Genomic DNA, 20,314 nt, shown 5'->3' with positions numbered 1-20,314 from the left:
CTGAGGGGCGGAACAGAAGGAAAAGAGAAAGCAGTCAGAACCAGGAAGTGGCGCATTAATCAACAGCTTTCGATTGGACACATATGGGTACACAGAGGGAATGATGGGCCCCGACGTGATTAACTTTGAATGAGCAACGGGGTCGCCTATCTGCAGAGTTATGGCGCTGGAGTTATAGGAGGCGCTAATAGTTCCCAACACTTCGCGGCGTTCAATAAGCTCATTATAGTAGGCTACAAATTCACTGCCAGTATTTAATCTAAGCCAGTATTGCTTTGCAGTAAAAATGGCCTGCCAGGAAAATAAAAAGCTGAATCACTTAACGTTGAAAATAAAAGTTCCAGTCCCCTCAGCTTTGGAACCTCTTTTTTTTCTAAATATGTAGCTGAAGAGTGAGTCAGGTGACTGAAAACAAACCCCCTCAAAAGTATACAGAAGGGCCCCAGGCCTGGTCCGGGTCAGACCAGCCCGGTCTAGGGTTTCTGGGAATGATTTGTGTGTCCAGACATCATAAAGTCATAAAGATGGCCTAAGCACTCTGTTAGTGTTTCTACTGATAGGACACCTCATTAAGGCGAGTGGGACGGCCATGTGGCTGCTGCAGGCTGGGCCCATGCAGCACTCTGGACAGGGGACATAAATCACACAAATGAAACAGCCTGTAAAAACCAGACCTGAAACAGCCAGAAAAAAAGAAGGAGTAAAAAAAAAAAAAAAAAATCAAATGCCTGAGAAAGTGGTGTTTTCACTTTCCGACGGACCGTTCTCACCCGCGGGTGCAGATTGAACAAATGAACGTCAGTGCAACATGTCATTGACACGCGAACAAATACGCCTGCGTGAACGCGCGCACACACACACACACACACACACACACACACACACACACACATATATATTTTGAGTCTTGCATTGGAAACACTGGCACAGAAAGCCCCCGGGGCAGAAATCATTGCTTTAAGAGCATATCATTTTTTTATACCGTAGTCAAAGACATGTTACGGGTAGACGTGTCAGAGTGTGCCCTTTTCTCGCTGCCACATCTGTTTCGGATAGCCGACAACGGGCTTAACAGGCAGCGGTTTGGATAAGACTGGAGCCTTATTAATCCCCTTTGGTCAGCTTGGGACAATCATGCCTTAATTAGAGGTCCTTATAGTAAGAGTCGTAAAAATATCCACACTGTTTTAACGCCAAGCTGCTGTAACGTCTGTAGATACGGGAAGCCAACGTTGAACTTGTAACATGACGTCACAACTTTCTCTAATTCAAACTGCACGAGAGCTACGGGGACGGATTCGGGGGGGGGGTTATGCTGACTATTTGACTATCAATCCGGAGTCGATCAAAGCATCGAAAATCAACTCTCAAGTGAAATGTGTAACTAAAGTAAATGAAAGTGTACAGTTGGACGGGGGAAAAGGTGTGAGTTTGTCTGGAATTCATGTTATTGAATTCCTTCCCAGTACTCCAAAGTATCCCCGGGTCCCTCCGATGCCCCAGTCAGAACTTACTTGTGGGTGGAAGAGGAATCCCGGAGTTGGCCGCATGTACTTGTCTTTCAGAGTCTCGAACGGATCGCTCATTCTCCTCTTCTCAACCCTGCTAATAATAGATTTCTCTTAACGCATGTACGGCAAAGAATATTGGTACGTTTATATTCAGTATTACAAAATGACAATTACCAATAAAATGACAGAAACCAAAACACCAAAATAGTTTTGGGATATAACACAATGTGCAAAAGCACTCCAAGCAGGCCAGTGACTTAGATTCTGGCTACGTATGCTACTGGGAATAACGATACCTGTAGATTGGGTCCATGAAGAAAGGGGTGGGCCTGGCATGCTGCAAAGAGGTGTCCGCTTTTGGGATCTCCACCACGGCTTTCTCCTCCTCATAGCTCGTTAGGTTGTTCTTGGTCTCCTCCTCTCTTGCGTTGCCTACACGGCCTCTGGTCCCCAGGCTCAGGTCCAGCGGCTGATCCTGACCGGCGGAGTGGGAGGTGCCCGGTTTGGAGGGGGCAAATGTGGCGGACTTCTCCGCCTTGCGTCTATTAGTGAGGTCGAATGGCGGCTGGGACGAAGATTTGCCCTGTGCCTTCTTGCAGTCGTCTGCCGGGGACTGCGGCTCGCCCTTCGGGCCTGCAGGTCGGGCGTCTCTGTCTGGAAAAGGGTAAACTGGGGGGGAGAAAGCTGGGAAGAAAGGCAGTGGGAACATGGAGGGGTAGGGCAGGGACCTGACCTTCTTGTCCTGCAGGCCGGCCAGCCCCGTGGAGCCAAAGTACTTCTCGGCGATGGAGGCGATGGCCTTAATAGAGTCATTGACGGCCCCCGTCACGGCCGTGTGCTCGTCCAGCGAGGACGGCACGAGGGGTGCGCCTGGAAAGTCTTTGCCGGCGCTGCTGCCCGTCAGGCCCGGGCTCGGGGCGGCTCCTTCACCGGCCTTCCTTTTGGGGCCTTTGCCAGCTTCTCGACTGGCCCCCCTTTCCCTCTCACTGTCCATGTCGCTCTCCAACTCCGAGCCCGACGTGCTCTCCAGATCGCTCCCACTGGGCGTGCTCACGTCGTCCAGGTCGCTGCTCTCGGACTGGTCACTCTGCTTGTTCCGCTGCTTGGCGGAGGACGAGGCGCTCTGGGTGTGGAGCTCTGAACCTGGCATCTGGTGGCCGGGTGCGCCGCTGTCTTTGCGCAGGGCCTTGAGGAGCTCCCGGGACTCTTGGTGCCCCGGGCTCGGCGGCAGCAGTGGGCTCTTGCTCAGCTCTGCACCAGGGCCGGCGGGAGGCGCATGGGTCGGTTGTCTGACGGGGGAGGTGGCGGGAATGAGCTGGGGCCGGTGGTAGAGTCCAGAGGGGAAGAGGCCGGGGAAGCTGAAGGGAAACGCCGGAGCGGCGGGGAAGGTGAGCCCGCTGTGGTGGCGGCTGGCCCCGAAGTAATCTGCCAGCCCGGAAACGCTGTGGCCCATTGCCAGGGAGGATTTGTCCAGGCCAGGGGCACCAGGGAGGGGCATACCCTGGGCAAACAACCCCCCTGCTGTGAAATGATTCTTCCCCTCACAGAAGCGCCGGTGCTTGTTGAGGGAGGATGTGGTGCTGAACATCTGCCCACAATCCTTGCACTTGATCTGCGTGCGGCAGTCAGCGTGCATGCGTTTATGGCGGCACAGGTTAGAGAACTGGGTGTAGGACTTGTGGCATACCTCGCCTGCAGGGACACAGAGACGGATGAGGAACGTATTAGTACTCACCGAATCCCTCCCCCTGCCCACATCCACACAAAATAACATCACATGATACAACGTCTCTTTTAAGAGATGTCGGCTGGTAGAGGCTTTGGCCAATATCGTATTCTCATTAATACTCTGACAACAGTTTTCCAACAGAGTGAGGAGGACAGGTGTGTCCAGATCCTGGCATTGTAAAGGAATCTGCTTGGTAGAAATGTTTGGTGTGAGTCAGTCGTTGCTGCTCATCACCTACACATCAAACCAAATTCCCAGGCATCTCCAACCCCATTGTCTTCCCAGGGACGCTCCCAGGGAGTCCGTAAACAATCGCACACACCGACGTGTAGGCACATTCACAAAATATTCACATAACACAGACATGCTGAGACACACACACACACACATTCTCAGTCGCATGCAGTACAATGGCTCTATTTTAAGTTTGTGAAGGAAGCAGAGTTGAATGAATCCTATCCTGAAGTCCGGTTCCCAGGGACAGGTCCCACGTCCTCTACTGCCCCCCCCCCCCCCCCCTGCCTCCCTGTCACCCCCTCAGCCCCCTCACCTTGTCCCGTTAGCTCGATCCCTGTTGTCCTGCGCTAAGTGACCTTCCCACAGTCAACCACGGAGTGCCGGCCCGTCGTTCTGTTTGACCCCGCATGTCATTCAGTGGCAACACCCAGCCATGAGAAGGAAAACCCCACTGTTTGACACTACCTATTGTCATTATTAGTGTGTCAGCATTATCTACCGCAGATGGATGATTTGTTTAAAATTTACAAAGGGGATAGCAGCCAAGTACTGATTGTTTTCCCATGCTCTTTTCTATCGCTATTCTAATAAAAGTCAAGAATGCAGTTTACAAGAGGGGGGGGGGTGTTCCTCTTTGTTGGCCCCCACCACCTCAGGATCATTTGCAAATCAGCTACACTACCGCTGACGTTTGGATAAAACTTTGATCATCCAGGCAATATCAAAAAGCAGTTAGAGGCAGCTCAGGATGATTGATTTTGCTCACATTGTTATGAGATCTTCAAAACAGGGGCTAAGGAAGTGGTGTGATTACACTTCTGCATACTTTGGACGCCCTCCAGCCACAAGGTGCTCAAGAAGCAATTTAAGGAGATGGAAAGGAAGAGCGGGAAAAAGTATTGCGGAAACAGATTTAAATAAATACTCCAGAGGAACGCCAAATGGGAAGGTTCGAGCCAAGAGTGTATGTAATGATGTAAAAAAAAAAAAAAAAAAAAAAACGTCATTGTAATGAATGGACCCAGGAAACTAAATCGAAATGAAGTGCACTTGTGGCTTGGCTGGGGTGGATACAATCAGTGTAGGAAGGTAGTTTTGGAAACATCTGGAGGAATAAAAATGAAGAGTGCATCATGCCTTTGATATTGCACGTGTTGTTTCCTCTCTAGAAGCTGTGCTTGGAACACAAATTAAGCAATTTGATTACAATTGATCTGTTTGAGCTTCAGCTCTGAATGTTTGCAGTGTGACAGGTAGTATGTCTACTTACAATGTGAGCAATACATTTTATGTTAAATAGGAATTGTTGGATCGACACAACCTAAATTAGTGAATCATTTCCAAGAGGAGAGAGGTGGCTGGCGGGGGAATAACCCTGCAGGCCTGAGCGCTTCACACACACATATATACACATACAACATCTCTGAGACACACACACACACACACACACACACCCTTAACATGATGCATGCGCTTACATACAAACAGAAGGATGTTACAGTACAACACTGCCCTACAAGTGAACGCGCACCAACCAACACTTTGGATGCACTCGCGGTCTCTCCCAGGCAGACGTCATGTTTGAGGCCGCTCTGTCTTTTTTTACCCGGGCCATTAGTTGTTTTTAAAACCTGCATATTTTCTGCTGATTACAGCAAATGGACTCCCTTTCAGAGGGAGCACAGGGAAGAGGGCTTTACATGTGGTTGCTATTTGTGAGGAATGGCGCATGTGGCGGAGGGAGAGAGGAGAAAAGAGGGAAGTCAGAGGTCTTCAGGGGAGATGCGGTACCTCTGGCCCAAATGCATATGTGTGAGTGTGTTAATGTGTGTTTGTTTGAGGAGGAGAAAGAGTTGATTTGTGAAGGGGCAGGGAAAGAGAGAAAGGGCAAAGGGTGAAGGTCATAATGCTTTAGGGGAAGGGGATCGGATCTGCGTACTGAGGTGGCGAAAATGTGAAAGGTCAAAATGTGTTTCGGTCTTGCAATTGCTGGGTACAAAAAGTGTGTGTGTGTGTGTGTGTGTGTGTGTGTGAGAAAGAGAGAGAAAGCTGTAGTGTCAACATCAGGTGAGGCAGGGTCACTGGGAGTGAGTCAAATAACATGCTAGTTTAAAGGCTGTGCTGATGCAGATAAACGTGAACATTGTCTTAAAATAATGGACCCGTTGCTATATAATCCCTGGTGTAATTCCTGTAGAACATGAACAATGATGGACCCTTAGAAGCAGAGGAAGGACAAACCAGTGTTTTTTGAAATGACATCCCATTTGTTCTTTTAAAGGCAAGTCACAAGCATATTGTTTTCATTATTGTGATTATTATTATAACGTACTGGGAAGACTTACATAGGTAGGGTCTTAGTGACTTACACATGAAGGGCTTGACGCTGCTGTGGATGTGCTTATGCTGCTTGAGGCCCGACGACGTTGCGAACGTCTTGCCGCAGTCGGCGCAGGCGTGGGCCCGCGCCCCGACATGCTGCGAGCGGATGTGCCTCTGCAGGTTACTGGGGTCTGTGAACACCTGCTGGGGGAAGGAACCGCACAGACACACGGGGGGAGTCACTACCTGCTTCTGCGGACAGGACAGCGATGCAAATCTCCGAGAAAAAAAAAGAAAGAAAGTGAATTCAATATCCCCCCTCCAAAGGTCATCACTCTACCTTTGAGCAGTTTTCACATTCATAGTGCTTGCCACTGTCATGCGACATCTGATGTCGGATAAGGTTGGATTTCCAGTTGAAGGCCTTGGGGCACTGGTCACACTTATATTCCCTCTCCTCCGAGTGGGACAGCGTGTGGGCCTCCAGACTGCAGGATGCACGAACACAGGTGTGCAAATATTAAACATTAGACACAGAGAAAGTTGTTTCTTTATCACACGTCTGTCTGACAGCGACGGCTTCACCTGCCCAATCGGAAATCTCCCTAAAAAAAAAAGTGTGTTGTGAGCTGCTGACTTACCTCTGCACATCGGGAAAGACCTGGTCGCACTCCTTACACTCCTGCAGACCATGAGACATGAGGAGGGGTCGCAAGTCTTGAGGTTCCTGGTCCTGCAGCTCGCTCTCCCCTCCTATCAGGCACGGAAAACGTTTTAAATGAACCGGATGTAAATAGACATTGCGGTTCTGTATTTACCAATATTTTGTAATCCAGGAAAGACTGCATGTTAAATTCAAATGTAAACTATATGCAATTTTGGGGTATGTTTGCGGTCATTAAGAGCCGCCGGTTCCATTATGAAGAGCATAAGGGGGAAAATAAAATGACTCGATTAGCCTGTGGTCAAGTCTCATATGAGTTGCATTGACTCTCTTGTTACATCACGACAACATACAGCTTGAGGACATATTTATTCCCCAGGGCATAAACTGTGTGTCCTCGGGGTAAAAAAGGCAATTTCAGACTCCTCTTTCCTGTGTCATTGTTGCATGAGCTCATTTTCAGCCCCTTAACGTCACCCAGAGCGACGCATCCGTCTTGTCACTCTTCTGCACCCAGCGTTTACAATGGTATGAAAATAGCCCCCTCGTTTAAAAATAAGAAGTCACACCTGGGTTGAGGAAGGAGGAGGGGGGCATCCCACACGGCTGCTTCTGGTGGTCCAGCAGCTGGTTACGGGACTCAAAGTGCTGGTCGCAGTCCTCACACTGGTACTGCCTCTCTTCTGCACGGTGGGAGAGAGGGACGTTAGCGTACTGGGCGTTTGGGCGAGGTGTCGAGGCGGTTGTGTGTTTGTGCGGGTGCAGACCGTGGATATCAGGAGCCATGGTGTCACATGAGTATTCTTCAGCCTTCATGAAAAGTAGCAGCTCCTCGCCGGGGAAAATCTCCCTGTCGACCTTGTAGAAGATCTGCCGACAAACGGAAAGAGGATTTTATTTAAATCGTGCTTTTTATATCAGTTTATTTAGAAAGGTCATACCATCAGTGCAGCTTAACTCATTTTAAAACCAGCAGAGGTCACTTGAGTATAGCTCTTGGTACAAAAATGTACTCACAAAAACCCATCTGCTACACAATGCTTATTATTTATGTACACCCACATACACACAAGAGAAATACGAATGGAAATACACACTCGTTAGCCTGTGATTAACCATCATGTCAGATATCTTTATGAAAAAAGGAAGCAGAAACCATCCAGTACAATAATATTGTCTAATATGCTGCATACATTCACACAAAAACTGGATTCAGAAATGATGCAGTAAGCAAGCGAGCTCACTTATAGTGATCAACCGTAAGTGATGAAAAATGCCTTCTGCTAATTGAGTAGTTCAGTGATGGATGGAACTTCCACAATAAGATCAATTAAGAACTAACACCACTTCTTCCGAAATCCACTTACTTTAAAAGCATAAGCATTTCGACATATAAATACTCGAGGTGCAGATTTCGATGCAGCCACGATACACACTGATTAGTTGTGAAACTGTGTTTTCTGCGAGGGGGGGGGGGGGCAGTGGTTTCAGAGAATCAGCTGAGAGACCCTGGGACTGAGGTGCTTCCCATGGACACACAATGGCCTTTCTCTGTGAAACAATCCAGCGTGGACGTTATTTTTGGCATGCTTTGGAGGTTCAACATATTACCTTCCTCTACCGTGTCGACGTGACAATGATGATGGGGGGATTTATTAGAAGTGCATAGGCGGGGGGGGCTTCTGGGAAGGCACGGGTCACAGGTACCCAGCTCATGTACAGAATTCCTGGCGAGCACTATAGGAGCCTAAAGCCACTCTGGCTCCACAGAGAGTTACAATAAATATCTTGGTGACAATAAAGATCAGGATGTGTTTTCCGTCAACCGCGCTGCTGCAAGTGTTTGTGCGATTGTTCCAACTTCCGCCAAAAAAAATATAATACGAAAAATGAAATCCACTCCATATTTTTACAGGCTCCCGCGTGCCTCACTCAAGCACAGGATGTTCCTCGACTGAGAGTCATTCGGGGGGGGGAACTGGAGTGAGGGGAAAAAGCACAGTCTGACCGAGGCCCAGGTCTAGCATGTCAATAACTGAGGAGCCATTGGAGTGGAGAAACCGTTGTAACTTAGTAGCATGAAAGTGAGATTCAAAATTCAGGAAAAAGAAAAAGTCTGAGCAGCCAAGAAGGTTATTGGGGGGGTCTGACTCCCATTACAGGGCTTAACCAGAACCATTACAGTTATCCAGAACAGGAGAGACAATTACATAACAACCAGTAAACGCAAAGTAAAAACAAATGTTTTCATTTTTTTGCAGCATTTCCCCCATTAAAACCTTTCCAATTGACTATGTTCAGCCGCTCCACAGAGGACAAGTTCGCCTGCTTTTCATCATCTTTGTTGGTGCGGTGCAGCATCCCTGTTGGTTCTAAGAGAGAATAGAGGCGGCTGAACTGTGAAGGGTCCCGGACAGAAGCTTTAATCCCTCTCTAACCTCCGTCCACAGCGTGAACACACACACACACCGGCTCGAACATGGATGGAAGTTCACACACAAACAGACAGACACTCTCCTTCCTGTGCCCGTCACCTTTTGTGAGGCCACAGAAATGTTGTGATTGAGGAACAATAAAGGGACAGTTCAAACAGACGTTTGTTTCCGCCCCGAGAGACCGATACGGAGGAGGAGCGGCTTCAAGGGCCGAGGCCTCGCAAACGCTCAAACCTCCACAAAGTCAAGAGTAAAGGCGGTTAAGTGCAGCTGGTGGTCTTTAATTGTAGGTCTTTAAATCGAAGATCCAGGTGAGTCTTTCAAAGAAAAAGAAGCGAGCCCGGCCTCTGACCTCCTTCTTGTTTTACGGATCAACGTTTCAGTTCTATGTTCTATTTCCATTTGTCTCGCCGCGCGCGACCCACGTGTTTTCGGGGCGCGTAAAGTGCGCACACCGGCAGGCACAGGAGGGGGCGATTACCAATATGAGGGGAATTCCCCCGACAGCTCCTCCCCTTTCCCTGAGGGACGCCCGCAGCAGATAAACACTGAAAACACACTCAAACAAAAAGGAGGAAAAAGAGGCAGCAGTTCTCTGAAGAACAAACGCAAGAGGCAGAGTTTGATTTTTTTTTTAACATGTCATGGACACACACACACACACACACAGTGAAGCTTAACAGTGGCTTAGAATAACAGGTTATTCTGCAGATAAGATAGCCAGGGCATCTGAGTTCACACTGAGAAAGCAAGCAGCCTCCGCATCAAGGCCCAAGTCCCTCCGCATGGAGGGAAAAACTATACAGAAGAAACCGTTTTAGAAAGAATTCAAAACATTTCTCCATTGGAAATAAACAGGGAGCCTTAAGCTCCCATTAATGCAAAGCCTTTCTGGTGCTCTGCGCAGGCTGCAGCAGTAGCAGGGAGGCTAATCTTCTCACTAACTGCCCTCTGTACCTCATCAATTATTTCGCATTCATCAATATCTACATTTCCCCACATGTGCGTTCATCCACTCACACTTAGCTCCCCCCCCCTCCTTTTCTCTCACTCGCTCTGTCAAAGGTCACGACATCAAGAGGATCAAAGGCTATAATCGGACTACTTGGTTACCTTGGCACCATTAGTCACCAGCAGAGCAAACACAGTCACATTTTCCCCGGGAAACGCCCCGACGGCACACAGCTCATTCGACAGGGACGCCGCTGTCCTGCCACAATGGACTTTCAGTCTGCTCGCCGCTCCTCCCAGAGAGAAAAAATAACACCGAGGCTCAAGCTGCATTACAAAGTTGAGCAAAAAGGACGCAGTGAATCAAAAGGGATGGAAGTGACCAGCGATTCAACCAAACCTCCACTGTTCTTGGATTCCAGCTAAAATAATGACAAGTGTCGTTAAATGGGAGAAGAACAGCCACTGCGTGGGTTACCTGAGCTCTCAGTGCATTTCGGTGCACGTTCACACGGGATGCAACCGCCCTGCGGCCATCGGGGGTCACGCAAGCGTTGCGCCGCACGCTTTGGCGGGCCGCTCGCCACTCGGCATTGGAACGAAAAAACCTTTTCGTGACTCCCATAGAAATAAAGAGCACAAGCAGACAGTGTGCAGCTGGTTCCAGCGGGTTTGGATGAGCATGAAAGGGAGCCAACGTGGCTATATTTGTCTTACAGTGAGTGAGCTGCGGTGAAGCGGCCTCATGAAGAAGCAGACACTTTCTGGTATCTCATGGACGACCGGTCATGAGCCTCAGGTGGAAACTCTGCATCTTTCCAAGTGACTTTCTTTCAGGGGCTCGTCCGAAGGCCTCAGTGGAGCGTCTCATTTAAACGATCCGCGTCGAATTCACAAGGTGCTTCCAAGTTCTACATTCTACAATTTTTATTTTTTACAATCAACTCTTTTTCATAGCTGAATACGCCTGAAGCTGTTCTCTCACTGAGCTACAGTCCCCTCGTGATTTCACCGCCTGTGTAGTCAGCACTGTGAACGGCCGTCAGTGTTCTGCTAACATGCCCCTCGACCACTTCATCCCACTCGATACTGAGTGAGAATCAATAGAGCAGACGACCAGATTAACGCTCATATCCCTCTGCACTATCTTATGAAAGGCTCTTTAGGGCCTTGTTGGAGGATGTTAATTGCAGATTTAATCCATTTTCCTTTCAATCGAACCGGTGGAGTGAGGAGCGCAGCGGAGGGGTAGGCGGCCCTAATTGCCCTAATTATCTTAACGACAAAACGCGGCGATCGCGGTGGGATCTGTGCGAGAAGTGCTCCGGCTTCGTCGTTCAGCTCGGTGCAAAACAAATGAGGATATGAGGACGTGAGGACACGAGGATTTGAGGATTTGAGGGGCGCGCTTGCGGCAGCGGCGGTCAAAGGCTAAAGTTAGACACAAACAGCAGGCCAGAGTTAGACTTAATGATTACAAATGAGACAAGAGTGTTCGCAATTTATTATTTTCTCTGAATCCTTTTGAAGAATTTGGCACAATAAACAATAATGAATAATTGTAGAATCCTGTGGAGTTCTTCTTGCTCAGCTGTTTCTATTCGTAAAGGACTAAATTCAAAGCTATTATGAGAGAAAACCAATGTAATCTGTAACTTAAGTCCTATTTAATTCAAACAGCTGAACATTTACAGTGACACAATGTTTTAGAGCCAAATAAGTGATTTTTTATTTCCCCTTTGCAACAATAAAGTGCTTGTCTGATTCGGCCAAAGAGAAGACTGTATTTCAGCTTCAGTTGGGGAAAAAAATCTTTTTCTTAATATTTGGAAATCTGGTGAAGAAGTCCTCTGCAGCTGCTTTAATGCCTTTAATAGTAGAGCAGACAGGTTAAAAATGAATTACGACAGAGAAGGAGAGAAGGAAATGAGAAGAGGGATTCCGATCTGTTCCTCCAATAAGACGTTACAGGCCTTTCCCCCCCCCCCTCTCTCTCTCTCTCTCTCTCTCTCCCCCCCTCTCTCTCTCTTCTCGCTCATTCCGTCTTTTCTCACTCCCTCACCCTCCCGAGGTTGGTCATAAAGTTTTATGATAAACAGAACTGGGTCAGGAATAAGAGGACGCTGCCACGGCCTCAATTGCTGCTTAAAAACAAACCAGGACCCAAAATGACCGCCACGCCGCACCTGGGAATCAGTGTCGCTGCTGTGACGTCGCCCTCAAACAATTCGCGCAATAGTTTGGCTAAATTTGGCTGCGAGGGAGGACTTTTGGAGAGCTTTGTCGTGCGTAAGTCTTGGGTCGCTCGGCCCGTGAAAAGGTGCAGAAGGAACTCGTTGCGTAATGTGTGGTTTTCAGCGCCGGGCCCCCTCGATGCAGCACTTTCTCCGCGGCAGTGAAAGCCGGTTGGAATCAGGTCAGCTAAGAAAGAGGAGCGCGGGGAGTCATCTGAACCGCAATGGACGATTCCCGGTGGCGCGCGGCCCTGCGCGCACACGTGCGTCCCTGTGAAACTGTCAGTTACAAGTGTATGTATGTGTGTGTGTGTGTGCGTGTGTGTGTGTGCGCGCACACTTCAGAAGACACAATGAAACACTTCTTCACACTCAAAACCAGTCAATGCAAATAAAAACCACCGTAAACGCACGCCCACACACGCACACACACGCTATCAAAAACTGACAGCCGCTTAACAGGGCCACCCCCCATCAGTCTATTCGTTTTAAAACGTACAGACAGGCATTGTGAGGGGGCTACAATGTTTTCAAAAAACACCAATGTCGGCCGGAAGGCTTAAAGACGGTACATTGTGCCGTGTTGTGACAGCGTGTAACACTTAACAATCGCCTCATCACGGCCGTGTCCGTGACGTGTCGGGGCCTTACACGGCCACCCGAGCAGAACCGCGGCGATGACAGCGCGTCTCACCTCGCGCAAAAAGGGCGCCACACACCAGCTCTCCCCGCGCGTTTGTCCCCGTGTCTCTTTGAGAGGAGCGCTTCTGGGAAGCTTCTTCTTCTTCTCCTTCTTCTTCTTTCTATTTCTTTCTTTCCCCCGTTTGCCATGCTGTTCAGCTCCCTCAGCGTCTCCCCCCCCCCCCCTCATTTGCCGCGTGGAGGACATGCGCAGGAAGGGCGGGAGATTTGTTCTCGAGGAGCTTTTGAGCTTTTTACCCTTTTAAAAAAGATTTCCAAAATGATTTCCCGGGCATAAATACGTCACTGCCGTGCACTTTTGCACCGCAAATCCGACAGGCGACGCGCAACAGGTGATCTCCGGGTGGACCACCGGTGAGAAGCGATGACAAAAGTGTGCACGCCGGATTATGTCTTTTCACTCGGGTCAAGCCACGGTGTGCTCCATACACATGTCAAATCAAGTTTAGCCTCTTGTCTCGCCGCCTTGCTGCAGGGGGGGGGGGGGGGGGGGGGTTCGGGATTACCGAGGTGAACCCCTATGTGTCTGCAGCACGCACCTCCCCGAGCAGCCCAGGTGAGCAGCAAAACAACTGTGACATTCCTGGCATGTCTTCCGAGTTTATATCGCAAGCGTGACCGGGAGGTGTGTGGAACCATCATCTCTGATCCTCCCCTGTGGTCCTCGCACGGCAGAAGCCAGAGCACAATTTAAAAAAAAGAAGAAAAAAAAAGAAAACACACGCAGATAGCGAAGAGTTTTCTGCGGTTCGGCGTGGGAGGGGGGGGGGGGAGAGGTGTGTGTTTGTGTGTTACAAAACCGAAGGCAGGGTGGGCCAGATGCTTTTGGGAGTATCTGACTCGGATCATGATAATACCGTTTAACACAACAGCACGCAGACAGGACAGCCATTGGGAACAAATAAAAGGGAAGCCTTCTGACATCAGAAGCGGTTTTAAGGCCCTTAATGACTTTCAGTTGCTCTTTATTCAACCTGCCAGACGGCGGGATTCGGGCACATCACCATGTGGGAGTTCGAAATCAAGACTTTTTTTATTTTTTTTTATCTCTGCCTCCGTCTTTTTTCTTTTCGTCAGATCATACCCCTCTTGCATGTTGTTGAGGTGGTGGAGTGTGTGCACGTACCTGGTCACCTATCTGGCACACTGTCAGGTTATGCTGCTTGGCCGCAGGGGCAAACTGGATGTGCTTCAGCCAGCTCCCGATATCTGGCTTGCTGGCATCCACGCAGAATTTTACATGGCCTGACCTGTCCAAGATCTGCAGGGAGGGAGAGAGAGAGGGAGAAAGAGAGAGAGAGAGAGAGAGAGAGAGAGAGAGAGAAGAGGGGGGGGGAATCAGACTTTGATCAGTATCAGTCCAGGTTACTGTGTCCAAACACTGACTAACCACATACCTCCCACAAAGAAATAAGACTCAAATGTTAGGAGCTGGTCTGTGGTACAACACACGCACACGCACGCACATGCACCCCATACACAGACACGTACACGTTCCCCAACGCACATGCAGTGTGTGTACAGTAGGAAGCTATTTTTAATTACCTAAACGTTTCTTTGAAATATAAAAATGCGTGTGTGCATTATTTAAATATTTATAATCAAAATTTCTACAGCAGTTTCTGATTGAATTTTTTTTTTATCACTACCACAAAATAATTAATACAACTAGATATATCATGTAACGGTGATATTTATGTTTTATTCAGCCTTGAGGAACTTTTTCAAGGGAAAATACCATTCCCATTGCAGCACTAAAAAGTAATTTAAGGTTTTATTACGCAACAATAAATCAGAACCAAACAAGACTAAAAAGCTCTAAAAATATATAATCAATAAATCAATAAAATAAGAAAAAACTAAATATGAATGAAAAAATATGTCATCCATCAATTTCTGACTGATCAGTCTGGTACCATGTTGTATAAAAAACGAGTTGTATACATATGGTGCTAAATAGTTCTGAATTCATATTTATTTAGAAATGCAAAACTGACTGAATTCGTTTCTGAAAGTGTGGTTTTATCGAATAAATATTAATCTATACTGTTTTAAACAGGTTGATCTTCATAAATGTCTATTTAAAAGGAAATAAATTAGGCCCAAACGATCTAATAATAATGATGATATCACTAATACAAATATTAATAATAGACCAATAAAACAATTGCCTTACTCTCCCACACAAAATTCATTAAGCACTCAAAGACCAAAATAAAAATGAAATAGCATCAACCGGATTTTCATGCAAATACAAAACGCCATTTCTATCGTTTACAAAACATTTGTACAGATTTTCTCTCAACGAATTGTCACCGGTGTAACGTCGATTTAAAGTTTCAGGACGCATCACACATCAGTTGTAAACTTTATTGGGAGGTATAGATAAACTTAAAAGGAAATCGCCAGTGCTAGAAATTAAGCAGCCGATAGGAAGCAGTCGATTGTTGGGATGTAAAGCAGAATCTCCACCAGGGTCTCAAATCTGTCTTTGTATAGCCGCCGACTGAATAAATATTTACCTTGCATAAAGCCCTTTGTCTGGACTGCATGGATCTACCCATTCATCATGCAAAAATACTCTCCGCTAATTAATGCAATCGTCAAATTAAGGTTACAACGAAATGAACAATGAGCCATTTTGTTCATCGTTCGCTCGCTATGCAAATTGTATAATAAAAGCAATATTTTCGTGTCCATCCCATAATGTTTGCTCTTACCGCTGAAACTCGGTGCGACAGTTAAAACCTCTCGGGAGAATAACCGCGCTGCTAGCGGATCAAAAGTGATGAAAAGTCCGTTGTAAAAAAAAAAAAAAAAAAAAAACTTTAAAAAGACTTTAAAACGACAAAAACAAAAACCTCGGCCGTCAGATGAACCTTAAAAAGAACTACGAACGCTTCCAGCTCGCTGGCATCGAGATAGAAAACAACAAGAAGAAGAAGAAGAAAAAAAAGCAAAACACCAGCTCGGCGTTGTTTTCTTTTCGCTGCCGCCGCGGCGTCTCCTTCAGCCCGCGGGACGAGTCGAGTAAATCCCCCCGCTGTCCTCTACAGTGTTGTCTCACGGACAAACCGCCGGCTGTCCCCGCAGACACCGCGGGTCGGAACTGAAGCACCTCCCGGACGCATCGACTGTGGCTCCCCGACTCTCGGCTCTGCGCGCGCTTCGCTGGGCTCGTCCGCTCCTCACTTGTCACCCCTCCTGTCCTGACGCACCCAGGTGTCCACGAGTAGCCCATTCAACTTTTCATTTTTCCTCTCCCCCCCCCCCCCCCCACACACACACACACCCCTCTCCACCCCCCCCCCCCCTCTGCTCAGCCAGTCGGGATGTTTCGTCTATGATAGCAGATACACTCGTGTGTTTGTGTGCGTGTGGGTGGCTGGGGACGAGGGGGGTGGGGGTGGTGGTTGGGTGGGGGGGGGGGGGGGTTCAAAGATCGCCCCCCTACTTTGCGCGTCGCGGACAGTTTGTGTGATGTTTCTCTTGTGCGCATTGTCTCGTTGGAGAAGGAACCCGGCGCGTCCATCCCTATGTGTCCCACCAGAGAGGGAGAGGAGGAGAGGCACGGGACCGTCTTCGCCTCGGCCCCCCACCCCCCCACCCCCCCGGTCGGAAGCGACTCCTCTCCGCAGTCAATTTTAAAGTGACAGGGGCCCGGGGTTGGAGAGGGTGAGCGGGGTCAGGGAGAGGTCGGGACGGGGCTTTTGAATGGATGAACTACGCGCACACACAGGCAGCCCGCTTTAATGAACCAACACGAGCATCACAGCGCGTTATATTATCCACGTGTTCACAAACCTTTTTTTTTTCTTTTTTTCTCCCAATACGCCGTGCCAGTTCATGGACCATTTTACGGCATTATTACCCCAAACCTTCCTTTCTATAATATACCCTTTTGTAACTTAATGACAATAAGAAAAGTGAGAACTATAATAAAAAAACAGTCACCCAATGCTCTGATTGTGCTCGCGTTATAGGGACTGAAGTAACAGTTAGACCGAAGTGTTCCTCTTGGGGACCTTACAGGAAACTCAGTATGGACCATTGCAAGTCCCTCTGCCCCAATTTGGGAGACCCCAACTTGAACTAAAACCGCTGGTTGTTTGGGGGGGGGGGGGCTGTACTTTCCCTCACGAACCATCCCACTCACACACACACTCACACACAAAATAAGCAATAATAAAAATGAATGCAGCTTTAAAAAAAAAAAGACAGGAATGGTGTTAAAAAAGTACCAGACGAAGCAGGATTGCCAGTGTGTAAATCAATCTTGTATTACAAATAAATATATAAATCGTGGGGCATTTACTGCCCGCTGTGCACCTGCTTTGCGGCACGTGAGAACACGTCGCGTTAGCTTCCATCCGTTGGTGTTCCATCTAAATGGGAAAGCTTGCCGCCGAAAAACGATACCACGTACACGTACAAAGGGACAAGGGTACGGAATAATAAAGAAAGGTCCTCGTTGTCAGTGAGGGGAGTTTATTAGGCAGCTCATAAAGCTGGAGAGGACAGCGCTTTGGCTGACGAGAACAGATGATGATGGATAACGCCTCGCTCTGTGACATTGACCTTCCATCCCAGATAATGCCCATTGTTTTACAAAACCGCGCGGCAAAATGTGCAGGAAGGACAGGAAAAAAATCATGTGTAAATAAGGCAGGACCCCGCCACCGATTCCCATCGTCTCGCGCTCCTTGAGAACCGCAGAGAGACCCCGGTCCGCCCGCTCATTGATTTCCTGCCTCTCCTGGACTTGTCCATTGTTGGAACCCTTTTTAATTTAGCCATAAATTGGGAAAGCTCAAGTCGAATGAGCTGTTCTATTTTCTCCCTGTCAGGATGAGGGATTTGTTTTATGATGCATTGTGTATTAAATACAAGTAATCTGGGAAAGTGATTGCTTCACGGCCTCGCCGGGTCTGATCGAGGATCCTGAGAGAGAGAGAGAGAGAGAGAGAGAGAGAGAAAAGGGTCTGGGCTTCTTTCCGAAAAGGAGGAAATGTCTGGAAAAAAAGGAGGAAAACCCCGCGTGGGTTTGTGGGATCGGGGCTAAACTGGGGGTAAGGCCCCCACGAGTCTGAACTGCTGTACTCCTTCACCCTGTCAGGAGAGGGCGTGCTCAACTGACGTGCACTTTTTAAAAGCATTTTCTGAATCAATGGATTTTCAGATGACAATAAGATGGTTCACCGTGACTGTGGGTTGGCACTCATTGATGTGAAGAAAACTTCTTCTTATTTGAATCTGTAATATTTATCGCAAATTAAGGAGAACAACGAAAGTCCGAACAAAGGGGAAAAAGTATGTTTACACAAACATTTGTTTAATTTTGACACAGTTGCGCAATTAAAAAAAAAATTAACTTTTTGGGTCACGTGCACGGCTTGATTTCTGAGCTTTTTGACTAATAGTATATGCGGTGGGGGGGGGGGGGGGTCATTTCTTTTCTCGTCCGCGTGAATTGCAACACAAAACATCTACATTTAAGGCGTCAAATTTGCTAGATGGGACATGAAAGATTCGGCTGTACGGGCCTGAATATATAAACACCCGAACGGGGCCTATAACGCTGTTTAATCTACACCGGGGCAAAAAGACTGATGGGGGTGAATTTAAAACGCTTGTTCGTTTGTTAATAAACCACGAGAAGGATCTGCAAGGCGTTGCTTCTAATTTATATTTATTTCGCCAAACGGCCATAAGCACAGTTCTGATATGGCGAGATGAAATAGATCCGTTTTATCTGAATTATGCCATGCCTTTTGTCATAATGCTTTTGACATAGCTACTAAATAGCGGCGTGGAAAAGCTGTTTATCAACAAATTACAAACCAAACCCATGCAGGCTTCAGGGCATGTTTGTTCCGACTATATCATGCCACACAGCATTTCATACTTATTTAAGAGAGCCTTAAAAAAAAACGGACAGCATCCGCGTGATGTTTGGTGCGCGGGCTTTAAAGTGTGAAATTCTTGAAAGGAGGTTAAATTGCTTTAATGGGCACGTGCGTATTTTGCTCGCGGCTTTCTTGTTTGTTTTGGTTGCTCGGTCACGCAAAAACCAATTCATACATAAATGTGGGGGATTTTGTTTTGTTTTAAACGATCAAATAACCTCACATTTGACTTGATCAGAACTTCATGGTCTGACACAGGCCTGTTGTCCTTTTGAGTAACTTTTTTTTTGTTGGAATAACTTCGCTGCCATGTACCCAAAAAAAAAAAGAAAGTCAACTTGGATTTTCCTGCTCCATGGTGCCATGTGAAGTCAGATGGGACCGGCTGGATGAGAGGAGGGGGGAGGGGGGGGGGGGGGTGATTCCCGTGTGGGTTGCAAACTGACTCCAGCCAGCGAGCTGCGGAGCCTCCACCGCTGCTGCTGCTGAGGGGCCACATGGAAAACCGTGTGTATGGGCCCGCGCGGTGCATTCCAGCACATCCTCCAGGAGAGCGGAAAAAAACAAGAAAGAAAGAAAGAAAGAAAGAAAGAGAAAGAGAGGCGACGAGAGGAGGGAAAGAAAATATCGCCGCTACGTCGACATGAAATAGTTCTGCCATTCATGGCGAGACCTCCCATTGACACCGGCGAAAAGCTGCATTAAGCCTCCGCCATGACCCCCCCCCTCCCACCTCCCGCTCCCCCGCCCCTCTGCGCCCATACCCCGCACTCCCCCACGCGTATATTTTATTTTTCCAAAATGTGCTGCGATTGGATCAAGTGGTAAACGCGGGCGGTTCTACAGTTTGCGCAACAACCGCGCATCGCTTTCTCTCATTAGTCCTCCATTAGTGCGCAACGACATCTTAAAAAACGACGCACCCGATGTCCTCGCTGCCGCGGAGAGGACACCGAGAGCCGAACATGTCAACAAGAAACATTCCCGCGTGTCTGGAAGTAGGCCCGTTGCGCGCGGCGTGTTAATCTCCGCCTCAGTAATTTGGTTTCTGCGGGAGAAGACAGAAGCCCCGCTGCTGTGCCCTGCACTTCATAAATCACTGCTTTATGTGGACAAGGTCAGCAGCACCCCCCCGCCCTCCACTGGCCCCTCCGCCATGTTTACCCGGCCGCCCGGGGGCTCTCAGGACCAGACCAGCTCACTTCTAATTACTTTGGATTATTTTCATTTGCCGGGGGTTAGTCCGGCATTCCGCCAGGGAGGGGGGGGGGGAAGAGAGGGATGATTTCTTGACAAATTCTGCGGCCTGAGAAGAACAGGCCCGGCGTGTTTGCTGAATTAGCACCCGGTAATGTTGTTACGGTTCCTTGTCTCTGACAACAGCCTAAAATAAACTATTTCCCTTTAGAATTAGGGGTGGGTTCCGTTGGTTTCCATGAGATCAGACACATTTGTTTAGCCGTAGCTCAGATAAATGTCAATATATTTCTAGTGAGGCGGGGCATCAAGGGGCATGACGCTTGATTGAGAGCATTTACGAGGGTCCATAAATGATCTCAGCTCACTTACCAGTTCAGGGTACGACCTGCGAGAGAGGGGTGTCGTGTTTTTCCACAATTAAAT

The 20,314-nt window shown here is 48.1% G+C and overlaps 1 protein-coding gene across 9 annotated transcripts in view; it reads right to left on the bottom strand.

Moving 5' to 3' along the window:
* Positions 1 to 20,314, bottom strand: part of mecom (MDS1 and EVI1 complex locus) — an 89,822-nt gene that overhangs the window by 10,576 nt on the left and 58,932 nt on the right. For 2 of the 9 annotated variants that reach the window (XM_062561108.1, XM_037468263.2), the window contains exons 3-10: positions 13,912 to 14,046; positions 7,231 to 7,333; positions 7,033 to 7,146; positions 6,441 to 6,552; positions 6,140 to 6,287; positions 5,847 to 6,000; positions 1,808 to 3,203; positions 1,515 to 1,602 (exon numbers count right to left, since the gene is read on the bottom strand). In XM_062561108.1, coding sequence (XP_062417092.1) covers positions 1,515 to 1,602; positions 1,808 to 3,203; positions 5,847 to 6,000; positions 6,140 to 6,287; positions 6,441 to 6,552; positions 7,033 to 7,146; positions 7,231 to 7,333; positions 13,912 to 14,046 — 2,250 coding nt within the window. Of the gene's footprint in view, positions 1 to 1,514; positions 1,606 to 1,807; positions 3,204 to 5,822; positions 6,004 to 6,139; positions 6,288 to 6,440; positions 6,553 to 7,032; positions 7,147 to 7,230; positions 7,334 to 13,911; positions 14,047 to 15,505; positions 16,031 to 20,314 lie in introns of those variants that run through there. The other 7 variants (XM_037468234.2, XM_037468270.2, XM_037468242.2 and 4 more) reach the window with 5 other exon arrangements.

This window comes from Pungitius pungitius, chromosome 3, assembly GCF_949316345.1.
Source record: "Pungitius pungitius chromosome 3, fPunPun2.1, whole genome shotgun sequence".
Taxonomy (NCBI): domain Eukaryota; kingdom Metazoa; phylum Chordata; class Actinopteri; order Perciformes; family Gasterosteidae; genus Pungitius; species Pungitius pungitius.
The sequence above is the reverse complement of the archived record's forward strand: the minus strand, read 5'-3'. Positions and strand labels throughout refer to the sequence as shown.